At 34.2% G+C, this 14,405-nt stretch overlaps 1 protein-coding gene and 1 long non-coding RNA gene across 8 annotated transcripts in view; both read right to left on the reverse strand.

The window, feature by feature from the left end:
* LOC131520489 (uncharacterized) overlaps positions 1 to 660 on the reverse strand; it is a 37,353-nt gene extending 36,693 nt beyond the window's left edge. For all 4 annotated transcript variants that reach the window (XR_009266072.1, XR_009266073.1, XR_009266074.1 and 1 more), the window contains exon 1: positions 415 to 660. This is a non-coding gene — a long non-coding RNA (uncharacterized LOC131520489). The remainder of the gene's footprint in view (positions 1 to 414) is intronic.
* A 256-nt stretch (positions 661 to 916) lies between these two features.
* On the reverse strand, positions 917 to 12,523 carry LOC131554002 (cell adhesion molecule 2-like). Of its 4 annotated transcripts, none has more exons than XM_058798999.1 (8): positions 12,416 to 12,523; positions 9,472 to 9,547; positions 8,212 to 8,255; positions 6,014 to 6,340; positions 4,777 to 5,067; positions 3,843 to 3,962; positions 3,709 to 3,742; positions 917 to 2,005 (listed from the first exon to the last, which is right to left on the reverse strand). In XM_058798999.1, the coding sequence occupies exons 2-8, from the start codon at positions 9,519 to 9,521 to the stop codon at positions 1,984 to 1,986; spliced, it is 888 nt and encodes a 295-aa protein (XP_058654982.1). In that variant the 5' UTR covers positions 9,522 to 9,547; positions 12,416 to 12,523; the 3' UTR covers positions 917 to 1,983. The 4 variants fall into 4 exon arrangements, with proteins under 4 accessions (XP_058654982.1, XP_058654980.1, XP_058654983.1 ...); XM_058798997.1 differs by having other exon boundaries at positions 917 to 2,021; positions 12,416 to 12,522; XM_058799000.1 differs by having other exon boundaries at positions 917 to 2,021; positions 9,404 to 9,547; positions 12,416 to 12,491.
* Between the last annotated feature and the right edge of the window lie 1,882 nt (positions 12,524 to 14,405).

Raw genomic sequence — 14,405 nt, forward strand, 5'->3', positions numbered from 1 at the left:
TTATCAATAAGTTGCTATGAGGGACACATGAGCAGTAAGTAGATGTTTGTTTTATAATAAGTTCTGTGTAAAATACTTTTTAAACCAATTCCATTTTGTCCGTCACGGAGTTGAAAAAAAGGAGTCTATATCTGGAGAAAAGAAAACTGAAAATAATAAAAGGTCAGTAAATGCCAGAGGTGGGATGACATAGTTGAAAAACATTCCAAGTTGAGATGTTACCGAATCTCAGGAATGACCCTACGATCTAACTGATCTTATTAGGAACCAATATAACTTATTAAATTTAATATTAACTCTGACTTAACCAAAAGCATTTTGTAAACAGCCCCTAAAACACATGTAACAGTGGAGTTAGTAAACTAGCTAATTACTTACATCGTTCATAATACAATGTCTTGTAAATGTACTTACAGAAAGCACTTGGAAATGTTGTGGAACTCAGGGACCGATAAACTAGCGTTTAGCTAATGCTAATTGCGATAAAAACTTAGCTAGGCCTACTGATAGACTTTACTGTTAATTAAACGTGAACTCCCCCTGCTGGTTAAAACTAGCTACACACACACACACTTAAATGTGAACTATTCACATTCAGTTATTAAACTTAGCTGATAATAGTTTTTACGCGTAGGCCTAAGTTGTCATATTTCATTTTAAAGCGCGCGAATACAGGCGCTCGACGCATGCGCACAAGAAACATTATAAAAAATATTAGCGATATGCTAATTTAAGCGTAAAAGTATACTTTGGGCTGTATACAATTGTCTTTTGAATGTCAACTAACCGAATCTAAAAATAAAAAGTCTTGAAATAAACTAAAATCATCAAGAATCGTTTCTGAAAAGCTAACTTCAGAAAATCTTTAATTTGAGATGCTAATTAGGAAACCAGAGTCAGGGAACATTGACAAACAGATTTTTTAGTATTTTTTATTTTTTATTTTATTTCATCTTTTTTTGAGAAACACACAGAATAATTTAATCATAAATTACAGACCTCTCAAGCAGTCAGAAAGCAAAGTGCATAAGACATTTCCACACGGAAACAGATTAATTTTAATTGAAAATTAAATATCCTGTTAACAGTTACCTTGAGAACAATTTTACAGTAAAAAAAAAAAAAATCAGCATGTCAGTAAATGTCAGTGCGGTGCTGTAGAAAAGTAAAGAAGTCAGTACTAGTCTGTACACATGAACAAACAGAAGTGGACATATTGGCATACAGTAATGCGATGGTAAACATTGCATTTTGGGGAATGACCAGCAAAATCATGTAACAGTGTTTGATTTTTAGGTATTATGTTTCTTTAGCTCGTCTGAGAACTGGCTTTAAAAAATAAAGCTTCAAATATATCAGCTTCTAGAAGCAAATGAAATGTGCCAGCGTAAGACCATTTCAACATCATATTCTTAAATGAACATAGACAACAGTCATCAAGACTGTCTCGGTTATTTTGTCAACCATACAACTGGCCCAAATCAGAATATTTACTTCAGTTCAGTCTTTAAAAAAGTTCTGAACTTTAAAATTCCCACTCCTTGGAATAAAGACAAACAATTTGAAACACTATATGGGATTGTGAAGTATATATAGAGCAATTCTAGCCATAAAACTCTGAATCTTGTCATAAGCACCATTACAAATCCCTCTTCCAGCAACGTAAACCTGAAATGTCTTTGTGAATTTGCCCACTGTATCTTCAGGATGCCAAAGAAAAGATGCTCTTCCAAATGAATGACAAGGGAAAGGAAGGGAACGTTCTCAAAAGCTTGTTCAAATGTGCCAGGACAGTCCAGCATCGCTCTGTAAAAGCATCTGTCAGGGCCTGCTTCTATACAGAAGTGAAGCCGCTTTAAAGACACAGCGTTCAGCTGGACAATCTGCCCTATTTGTCCGTCTGTAGTGAGAGCTCTGGGTGCTGAAGCACTGCCGCTTGTCAGAACGGTGAAAATCTCGTCGCATCTCCTCAGAGTTTCGTCGTTACGTCTCAGACGCGCTGAAGCTGTGAATGGCAGTCGCTGGTTAGAAATACAGGAATTCCATTGGTTATTCTTGGCATCAACTTTACATGACATCACTTGTGTATGAAAGGAACAGTTCACCCAAAAATCAACCAAAAATAATTTTTTTAAATTACTTTTAATTGTAAATTCAAATGTCTTAGTGGCTATTTTCCATGCAAAAACAATGTCAAGATTTTCAGTGAGTTCAATTTCTGTCTGCATCTCACACAGAGTTATCAAATGACTGCAGAAGATGTGGAATATAGTGCATTTAAGCTGTATGGACTAGTTGAGATACTATTAGGGGTGTGCGTTATTGAAAAAAAATGATATCTTGATATTTTTGGGGATTTTTTCAATAACGATAATTAGACGATATTTTGCCGAGTGTGTTATTGTGCTGATATCTGACTACCGTGGACAGCTGCAGTTTTTGATATTCTTCATATACTGTGTGGTCAGTTCACATCATTGATAGAAATTAATCTTTTCATATAAATTTAAATTGATTTTTACCTTTTATGGGCAATTTTACTTTTAATAAAGCAATTTTTTTCCCTAAAAGTGTGCATGTTTTGAATCAAATTGTTACATTTAATCAGTCAATTAGCATAATAAGACATTTAGGCTGTTACCAAACAAATGAAACCAGTATCAACAAAATTAATCTTTGCAGAAGTTGCATCTGAAGTGGCATTTACACACTGTTTAGATGTATTTACACACTGTTTAATGCCGCTCAGAGGGACACAGAGTGCTTTAACCTTAATTTAAATGCATGATGTTTTGATATTTTAAACATAAAACATTAAATACTGATATTTGAAATTATTTTAAAATGAACAGATACTTTGAATGTGAAATTAAAACCGCCAGCAGGTGGTAGCAAGTGAGTCATTGCGACTGAACCGAATCATTTAAACGGTTCATTCATTCAGGAACTAAACATGGTCATGTTGCTCAGAGATGCAAAACAGTGCTGAAGCTGTATTTTTTGTTGACGAAATGGAGCAAAAACAGGCAATATGGTGTCTAAAACGTAAGTCTCTTAATATTAACTTATTGTTTATTGAACTGTTGTATAAAATCAATATCACAATCATGCTTATTTTTGAACAAAAAACGGCACTCTTCGTGTGATTGTAACTATATGATATATACACACATTTTCTGCCCTCATATCTTGAATTTTGTGATCATTTTGTGATCTAGTCTAGACTTCACGTAATGAATGCGTGCTCTCTGTATGGGTGTTTTGTTTGGTTTTTGCAAAATACTGTTAAAACAACAATTACGATATTATCGCAGACGATATATATCGCACACCCCTACTGTATAACTTTTTTTTTTTTCTTCAGTTTTATTTATCTTATTACATCAAGTTAAACAAAATCAAAATGAGAAATACTTTCCTGTCAATGAGCTAAAATAAATGTTTTTTTTTTTTTTTCATTTAACATTTATTTTATTTCAAGTAATTTTTTATGGTTTTAATTTTGATTTAACTAATTATCCTGGTATGGGTGATTCCTATTGTGCTTTTGTGAGTTTCAGAACATATTCATTGTAATTGCATTAATATAGCATGTATTTGCCAGATTTCTCATACTTCATATTTGAAAGAAGATGAGAGTAAATGTAAAGTAATTTTTGGGTGAACTACTGCTTTGGTGATATGAGAACGTAGTGAGAAGATACCTACTCTAAAAGAATGTCAACTCTCCCAGCTTGATCTTCTGTGGAAGAGAGAAAACATGTTCAGATGTTTGATGAAGACTTATAACTCATGTAGTGTGGTGTCTCCTGATTATTCAGTGTGTCTGTGTTCTTGTGTACCTGATGTTGGTGGTCTTCTACAGCAGCACTTTATCACCACGACAAAAATAAGTAACAGGACAAACACGAGCACGATGATGATAGCTGTGATCACCACAAGTGGGAAAGATTCTGTTTCACCTGCAAAAAGACAACAAAAAAAACATTTGTTCATTTAACTTTTCCTTTAAAAGAAATATTTGTGACGCACTTGTTACTGGGGTTTCCAAAATGTGAAAAGTAAAAAACAAAAAAACAAAAAACTGGAAAAAATAAAATAGATTAAAATAAATATATAAATAGATTAAAATAAATAATAAAAAAAAATCTAATTAACAATTAGATTAAAATAAATAAGAAATAAATTAGATGAAATTAGTTTAAAATAACTAATTAAGAAAACAATAAAAATTAGATAACAGAAAAACATAAAATTCGATTTATTCTCCAAATAATATTAAAAATTGGTATAGTATAAATTCTACTAATTAAATTCTAATACTAATAACTGGGTCTTTTATACATGAAAAGTTACAGCCTTTTCCTTTTAAATTTTGGGATAGGGTCCCTCGTGTAACCGATCCTACTCACCCTGCTCTGAGCAGGATTCAAACCGTGGTCTCCGGCATGGGAGGCGGGTGCTCTAACAACTGTTACACTCGCATGATGTCCACTATCCTGATATTAGTTATTCACCCACACATTATTTATGTATAACCTCATTAATAATCATGAAGTAAATTTTAGAGCAGCAAAGGGAAGGATTACAAGTGAACAACGACTTCAAATTCAGCCTGTTCAATTGCAAAACCTCAAAAGAATTGGAATATAGTGTATAGACTACTTTTTATGCTTTTTGGAAACGTGGCCACTATAAATCGTAATTTTATGCAATACTGAGATTCAAAGACAACTTTTGAGTCAGTTACGGAGTAACATCCAACAACACACTTACATATAGTGATGGTGTCTGAAACAGTGCCCCCTATGGCACAGCTGACATTGGTTGGTTGGTCGCAGTTGTACATGATGGTTTGGTTGATGGTCCAAGTTTTGGACTCGTTATCTGCTGAACTCCAGTTGTAAACGATGCTTGTCAGGCTTGGATTAAGCTCCACCCATCTGACGGTGCTCTGTGGGTATCCGCCCACCGCCGAGCAGCTTAACTGACAGCTCTGTACTGCGCTGCCATAGCCACGTTTACGTTCACTGCAGTCTGTCGTGATTGTGGGAACGCTGTACTCAGCTGTAAAAAGGAGAGAGCAGTGGAATAAGTGACATTTTAGAGATCCGGAGACATTCCCCCTCAATGTTTCACTTCCCCAAAACCCACGTCAATACAAGCATCCCAGAATCCTTAGTCAGCAGTGAGTTTCCAATGCGTACAAGCATGCGCGCCTCCGCAGACAGACTTACATACGCAAATAAACCAACAGACGTACACACAAATAACCTACATACGCATATTCAAATGAAATTTTGCAGAATGGCTTCACACACACACACGCGACCACACAAACACACTGTAGGAGTTTATCAAGGTTATGCATCATTCAGAACTGAAATGAGAATGGCTCATTTAAATGGGGTGCATCAAAATAAAATTTAAAATAAATTTTCAAAATAAAAGTAAAAGAAAATTTAAAAATGGTCATTTTTAAAAATGCATTTCATATTTCAGTATTAAGTACAAACATGTATTCTAATACATAAAATATTGAGTCTTTACAGAAATATTTACTAATTTACCACAATGCTCTAATTTATAAATATAAATTCTAATTTTCATGTTAATATTATTTTTAATAAAATTATCTGGAAACTTTCTGAAAAATTATTTGGATATGTTCTGGCAAACATAATTTTAAAAATTTATTTATAATTTGGCTGTTATCATTTGAGATAAAGTATATTCTACATATCAGGTAATAAACAGGCAGAATTAGCCTAAATGAATAATGTAATTATTTTTGTATTGTCTTGAAATTGTGTTGCAATTTCTGTTATTGTGTTGAATACATTTGAATTGCACTTCAGTAAATTCCTCCTTCTGTCATTCTGATTCAAATTCTAATTAAACTTTCTGTCTGTTGTGGTCGATTTGTTTCAGATTCACACTCATGAACTGGATATGTGCCGATTCTTCAGTTCTGAATTTAACCCAACCCTGTTGTCTGTATCTTGTGTCATACCTGTGACTTTGAGGAGAATATCTGAGATATCAGTCTTTTCCCATTTGTTGTCGAAAGCAACACAATTGTACAATCCTTCATCAGAGACTGAGATGTTTCTCATTTCCATGCTGAGCTCCATTTTGTTCACTTTGGTTCTTCTCAGGTAGGCAGGTTTAACTGGCATGTCGCGGCTTTTATAAAACCCGTTGATGAACAAGTCATCTTTATCATTTATAACTTTCTGTATGTACAAGCCTTCAACAAGATCTCTGTGGGTAGAAGGACATCTGAATGTAACGCTGTGGCCCAAAACAGCCGTGATGTTCATTGGTACCTTGCTGTTACCTACAACAAACACAACAGAAACAACTCAAATCTCAGAAGCACTTCAGTCGACACTGATTATTATGGTTTATTATAATAAGTAGGGGTGGAACGGTTCTTGGTAAAAAAAAATAATAATAATAATAATAAAAATAAATAAATAAATAAAAAATCGAACCGTATACGGTTCCGCACGCACTAGGACCGCGGTTCAACTTAAATTTGACAACGCATCTGTAATATGGTTTGTTATAAATAACATGTAATACAAACAGGGTTCGGCTAATGTATGTTTCTGTTGATGGATGCGCATTCTAGCTTCCCAGCATATTACAACAACAGCGATGAAAAAAAAAAAACATGGACAAACCATTCACTCTTGTTCAATGAATGCCATATGCTGGAATTATTCCGTCACCGTGCTGATAGCGCGAACAGCACATGTTGATATCTGTGTTTAAACTAAACTCATTTAAGCCTTACCAAGAGCCTGAGAATGAGAGCTGGCGCGCGCAGTGAGAAGATGTGTGCTTGCACTCATCAGAAGCGCGCAAACCCGCGTCTCAGAACTGCACAAATATTAACCCTCTGATGCATAGTGGACACTACAGCTATTTGGAAGCCATTTTGAACCATTTAAGATGTAGCATCATGTCCCAAACACCAACTGGCGAACCCCCAAAGTGTTGTCTACGATTCCATTTAATTGTTGTCTTTTTATCTATTTTTTTATTTTTTATTTTTTTGAGATATTGCATAATATATTCAAAATGGCGGCAGGAAAAGGGGATGCACCATGTACCTCGGCAATAAGTGTTAAATAATTTTATTCTCAGACAACCAGACAGGTACAAAAAATATTTTTCAGTTAAATAAGATGTCAGAAATAGTTTCATCCAGATTTTAACAATATTTTTCTTGTACATTTTGTTCTGTGACAGAAAATATACCTGTCCACTACAGTTCAATTTCTGTGAAGAGTTCATTTGCAAAAACAGATAACTCCGTTTTTAACAATTCTCAGAAATCATGTTTTTTCATTGTGCATTCCAGTTAATTTCAATCTAGCTGCAGTTGGGTTATTTTGACTAGGTTAAAAAATAACTTTAAAAAAACAGCTAACTAATACAAGAAAATACAATAATAACATGATAACATAATAAAAAACATGATTTTTGAAAATGTAAAAAAAAAATGGAGTTATCTGTTTTTGCAAATAAACTCTACACATATATATATATATAATAAATTAGTGTTATATTCTTTTTGCTGTTTGCACTGTGAATAGAATTATGCTACTATGTGGATAATTACTTAATTTATCATTTCCAAGCAAAAGCAGTAAAACACTATTAGACCTGTAATTCAACCATTGCTGAAAAATATATATATTATTTTTCACATTTTATTTTTGCTTTTATAGAGGTTCCCTTTTAAACAGGGAAAACTTTGATAGCAGTGACAATGTGTTTATTTATTTTTTAAGTTTTAAGTTTATTTAGATATAATCAAAGTCTCTGGTATGTTACCATATAGCTAAACATGTGTTTGTGTGGGTGTGTTTGTTTCAATCAGGGTGATTCTCTATGACTTATTTCAGTGGTTTATAAGTCCTTTTCTTACTGTCCGGGTTTTGCTTCCTTGTTCTTTTAACTTAGTGTGGAGGTGCATTCCCCAACTCCTACGGCTTCTAGTAATTCATCCCTACATCCAAATTTATCCAACCTCCCATGACATTTCTCTTTCAATCTCTTCATTTAGCATATTATTTTGATCGCTAGTCCTGTTCGAATCACTGTTTTCAAAGGTGGCTGCTTGTTTGGCCTTTCAAACAAATTACCATTAAACACTAACAGGTGAAAATGTGAAATTCTGCAAAATGTTATTCTTACCAGATGTAGCTGTTAACAGCAGCAAGGTCACGACCAAGGCCAAGCTAAAAAAAACACACAAGCAAGAGCAACGATTAGAGACAAACATGAACACTCACAATCACGTGAATTTGCATATTCCTCAAAAAAAAATTCCCATGACTCACTTCGTAATGCTTAAACAAAAATAACTGCAGCATCGGGCCTTAATCACTAAACAACATGTGGTGTTGACTGCTGATCCTCTCTATTAAAAAAATATTATTTGCATCGATGGTTCCATGAAGTACCATAAACATTCACGGAATCTTTCCAAGGTTGTATAAGGTTATTTGGAATGTTCTTCACACTAATAAAAAAGAACTATTCATGTAAATGTTCTTTTTGGAACCCAAAAGGGTTCTGCAAAAAACATTTTGGAAGCCTTATTTTTCATGTGTGCAACTCTTGCTGCATGCGGTCAGGTTTATAATAACTAAGCAAATGGTTCAGCATCTCACTTCCTCATAAGCAAGCATACTTTTTTGTAGTATAAACTAATACTGTGAGTAATTGAAAGAGGATATCATATCTCGTGCAGCAGAGATGGATTAACTGTTTCTGGTCTGTGGACTTTGCGGATGCAACATTATTAAATGACGTATAAATTAACGTCAATATGGGTGAATGTTGACCTGAAACAGGAGATCTGAATATCTGGCATTAGCTTGGTGGAGATATTTAATTATTTAGACTGATGTGTTCACAGCCTTGAAAGTACATTTTTAAGATGCAATGACCAGGAACAAAAAAAAACATTGCAGCACAATGCAGGAAAAAAACGCCTGAAGAAAAATGATTTCCTGGTGTTCTTGGCCTGATCTAAAAATGTACATGCAAATACAAATACAAACATAACACATGAGCAGCCACACTATAAAGTGTACTTCTCTCTTAGTTCAAGAAATAAGCAACTAACACGCTCTCTCACAAATAAATAGAGAGATCAAACTATATTAGTGAAGACATCTTCTAATGTTTTTCTATTAGATTAATTAGGCTTATATTTATGTCTTAAACCCTTAAACCAACCCTCAGAAATCTGTGCACATCATTAGATTTAAAAACATCTCATCATCTATATCACTAGTTATCCTCACACACACACACACACACACACACACACACACACACACAGAGAGAGAGAGAGAGAGAGAGAGATCTGTATCTGTACCTGTGAGTGTATAAGCAGCGCAGTTGTAAACTCATGCTGATGGATGTGTGAACGGCAGAAACACTTACAGAGAGCAGACTGGCTTCATGTCCTCTTCATCTGTCTCAGCAGTACGCATAGACTCTCGAAACAGGAACTACACGCCTACACAGAGAGAAAGGGAGAGAGGTGATGTCATTTGCTTCATATCGATACTGTCAGAGGGAATTCCACAAAACACACCCTCCGTTAGACGACTAAACTAAACAGAGAGAGACATATAGAACAGAGAGAGAGAGAAAGGAAACCGATTGTCCTGTTGTGCTATAGACAAAAAACAACAACTAAAATGATTGTGTCGCTTTGCTACAGAATACATTAAACCAAAACAAACTAAGCCGCTTGTACCGTTTCATTGCAGAGAGAGTGTAGCTAAACTAAACTGATAGTTCTGCTTTACTGCTAATGCCATTAATCCAAACTAAAGCTTGTTGTGCCATTATTTACTACACTAGACTTGACATTATGTACTACATTAAACTAGAGTCAAATAAATTAAACGTGTTGTTTCACCGTGGAAGACATTAAACTAAATCAAGTTTATTTAAGTGTGCTATTAGTACACTCTAAAAAAAAAAAAAAAGAACCACTTTTGGTGCTATATAGCACCATATCTTTAAAGGTGCTTTACAGCATCTTTGTCAAATGGTGCTATGAAGAACCATAACAGGTGCCATATTGCATTGTATTTCTTCAACACAAATGGTGCTAAACAGCACCAACAGTGGTTCTTAAAGAACCTTTAAAGGGGCTTAACAGGTTCTTTGTACGGCAGTGGTGTTATATAGCACCTTAATCACCCCAAAGAACCACTGAAGAACCATACAGGAGCTTAACAGGTTCTGTATATGGTAGCGGTGCTATATAGCCCCTCAGTCATGCTAAAGGGGCTATATAAAGGGGTAAAAAAAAAAAAAAGTTGAGCCAACTTAAACTTAGAACCATATAGGAACTTAACAGATTCTGTATATGCACTGTAAAAAAAAAAAGAAAAAAAGAAAAAGTTGAGCCAACTTAAAATTTTAAGGCAACCAGCTTCAGCAGATTTTTGAGTTTTCTCAAATTATTTTTGTGGGAGATTCTCAAATTTTTGTTGTATAAACTTAAAACAACAAGTTGAGAAAACTCAAAAATCTGCTGAAGCTGGTTGCCTTAAAATTTTAAGTTGGCTCAACTTTTTCTTTTTTTCTTTTTTTTTTACAGTGCATATACAGAATCTGTTAAGTTCCTATATGGTTCTAAGTTTAAGTTGGCTCAACTTTTTCTTTTTCTTTTTTTTTTACAGTGCATATACAGAATATGTTAAGCTTCTATATGGTTCTTCAGCAGTTCTTCAGTGTTAGCTTAATTTTGGGGTGATTAAGGTGCTATATAGCACCACTGCCGTACAAAGAACCTGTTAAGCCCCTTTAAAGGTTCTTTACGAGCCAAAGAACCACTGTTGGTGCTGTTTAGCACCATTTTTGTTGAAGAAATACAATGCAATATGGCACCTGTTATGGTTCTACATAGCACCATTTGACAAAGATGCTGTAAAGCACCTTTAAAGATATGGTGCTATATAGCACCAAAAGTGGTTCCCCTATGATTACGAGCCAAGAACCGCTTTTAGTGCTATATAGCAGCTTTTTATTTTTTTTAGAGTGTACTAATAGCACACTTAAATAAACTTGATTTAGTTTAATGTCTTCCACGGTGAAACAACACGTTTAATTTATTTGACTCTAGTTTAATGTAGTACATAATGTCAAGTCTAGTGTAGTAAATAATGGCACAACAAGCTTTAGTTTGGATTAATGGCATTAGCAGTAAAGCAGAACTATCAGTTAGTTTAGCTACACTCTCTCTGCAATGAAACGGTACAAGCGGCTTAGTTTGTTTTGGTTAGTAGTACACTGTACACTGATATAAGTATAAATACTACCAGTATAATTGAAATAAACTTAAACTTATTCTTAAGTAATAAAAGTAAGGATAAACTGAAATAAACTAAACTGATAATGCTCATATACTTCAGATGGCATTAATTTAAACTAAACTAAAACTAATTGTTTTGACTACACTATGTTTACAATAAACTAGACTAAACTAAACTTAGCCTGAAAACTAATCTAATTGTATTGTTTTACCACAGAGGGCATTAAACTAAACTAGACTAAATCAAACTTGTTGTGCCATTTTATTATTTTACTGTACGTATTATTTTAACTAGACTAAACTACATAGGCTGTTTTACTGAAGACAGAACTCAGCTAAACTAAATTAAGCTAAAAAGCGAAACTAAACTAATTGTGTTGTTTTACCACAGAGGACATTAAACGAAACTAGACTAAACTAGACTTGTGCCATTTTATTGTACCTGTTATTTTAACTAAACTAGACTAAACTAACTGGGTTGCTTTACTTTAGAACTCAACTTAACTAAATTAAGCTAAAAACTAAACCAATTGTGTTGCTTTACCACAGAGGACATTAAACTGAAGTAAACTGGCTGTGCCATTTTATTACATTTAACTAAAGTAAAAACTGAACTAATAGAGAATTCATCTAAACCAAACTAAACTGGTGCTAAACCTCCTGTGATGATTGTGATGATTGTGCTGATCTGAGATAGTTCAGAGTTCACGTGTGACACATTTACAGTGAAATCAAAGAGCTTCATAAATGATCCACATTAAACTGGAACTGATCGAAGGAAATAAAAGCTTCTGTGGGCTGATCACAGACACTAACAAAGGGGAAGAGAAATAAAGAGAAACGCCAGCTTAACTACTCTTTATCCAGCTTATGTGGGTGAGAGATCAAACCAGACACGCTTCACAGCACACAGTCATAGTCAGACTAAACAGATCGCGTCCAGAAGCCTTCATAAACCAGCGCGCGAGTGAAAGTCAAGTGTGTGTGGAGCAAGAATAGTGAAAGGATCAAATGTGTCTGTAAAGAAGAGGATAAAATAAATAAGAGAGCACTTACTAAGTTTAGTGGTTTTTTCCTCCAGTGAGCAACAGATGAAATGAAACACACACATATTACAGTTCCTTAAGATGAGCGAGAGTGAGCGAGCAAGAGAGAGAGAGAGAGAGGAAGTGCACATTATAAATGAGTAACTTCACATCAAGTTTAAGAGAACTGATATGCAGTGCATGAACGCAAATACTGCTGAAGCTGAACTTTGATAGTATAAGTTTATTAAGAACTGTCTGAAATTGTCGAGAAAAGCTGGACTAATGTAAACGTTAAGGGAAAATTACACACACACACACACAACACATAATGACCCGGTTTCACCAGAAGCCCCTCACTGCAGAACAAAGATGCAGGGGGCGGGGCTGGATAGGTTTAGGTTTAAGCCAGGACTAGGCCTTAGTTAAATTAAGATATTTAAGCAGCTTTTATAAAAATGCCTTAGAAGAAAACGTTACATGTGTGCATCTTAAGACAGAACAATGCATATTTTAAGACATGTCAGAGCAAGGTATTTTCAGTTGAGACAGCTTAGACATGCATTTTAGTCTGGGACTAGCCTTAAACCATGTCTGTGAAACCGAGGGAATATGAAGAATGCTGGTAACCAAATGTGTGACCCTGGACCACAAAACCAGTCTTAAGTGTCAATTTTTCAAAATTGAGATTTATACATCACTTGAAAGCTGAATAAATAAGCTTTCCATTGATGTATGGTTTGTTAGGATCGGACAATATTTGGCTGAGATACAACTATTTGAAAATCTGGAATCTGAGGGTGCAAAAAAATCAAAATATTGAGAAAATCGCCTTTAAAGTTGTCCAAATGAAGTTCTTAGCAATGCATATTACTAATCAAAAATGAAGTTTGTATACATTTACGGTAAGAAATTTACAAAATATCTTCATGGAACATGATCTTTACTTAATATCCTAATGATTTTTGGCATAAAAGAAAAATGTATAATTTTGACTCATACAATGTATTTTTGGCTATTGCTACAAATATACCCCAGCGACTTAAGACTGGTTTTGTGCTCCAGGGTCACAAATGATTTGGGGTGCCACTGACTTCAATAGTATGGACAAAACACAATGGGAGCCAAAACGGTTTGGTACAAAATGATGACTGAATCTCTTTAACTGAACTATATACTGCACTAAAATGGGCTAAACTACAATAATTTACTAAATTAAATAAAACTCACTGTAAAAAAAATAAAAAAAAATAAAATAAATAAAATAAAAAATCGTTAACTTAAGGCTACGTTAACTTAAAAACTTTTACATTAAAAAAATGTAAAATTATATTACATTATAATTTATTATTTTATCATTAAATATAATCAAATTGGGTGTACAAGTCATTTCAACTTAAAATATTAATCTGAAGGATTGTTTAAATTCATTTATATTCATTAGCCATTCATGTAGTTTATCATTTGATCATTTAATCATTATTTTTTATATATATTTCTCATTAATTTCTTTGCTTATATTGCTTTTCTATCATTGCCTGATGTTTATGAGAGAGGCTTTGTTGTCGACGGTGTGGGGACGTACCTTAAGGTCCCCTGAAGAACCACAGCTTACATGTTGTTTTACATTACAATTTAGTTAATTGAATAACAATAAGCATCACTGGGAAATTCCTGCATGAAATGTAAACAAATGTTTGTGTTTGTGTGCATTCAGGTGAGACGGATTCATGGCAAGCTCATTTACAGATGTGACGTCACATGACATGCTTGAGCGATGATTATTTATGTTTTCACACCTGGCTGAATTATGACAACAGTTCAGTGATCACACACTTCTCATTATCTTCTCCTGGCTTTATGAGAATTGATCCACCCACACTATACTGACCCGAGAAACTGGTAAACAACCGCAGTGTGACACCGGATGCAACTTTAAATATTTTACTTAGATTTTATCCATGCATTCATCAGATTCAAAAAGTCCTAAAAATATGGAGCAGCACAGATCATTTGATTTT

Source organism: Onychostoma macrolepis, chromosome 15 (assembly GCF_012432095.1).
Source record: "Onychostoma macrolepis isolate SWU-2019 chromosome 15, ASM1243209v1, whole genome shotgun sequence".
In the NCBI taxonomy this organism is placed as follows: Eukaryota; Metazoa; Chordata; class Actinopteri; order Cypriniformes; family Cyprinidae; genus Onychostoma; species Onychostoma macrolepis.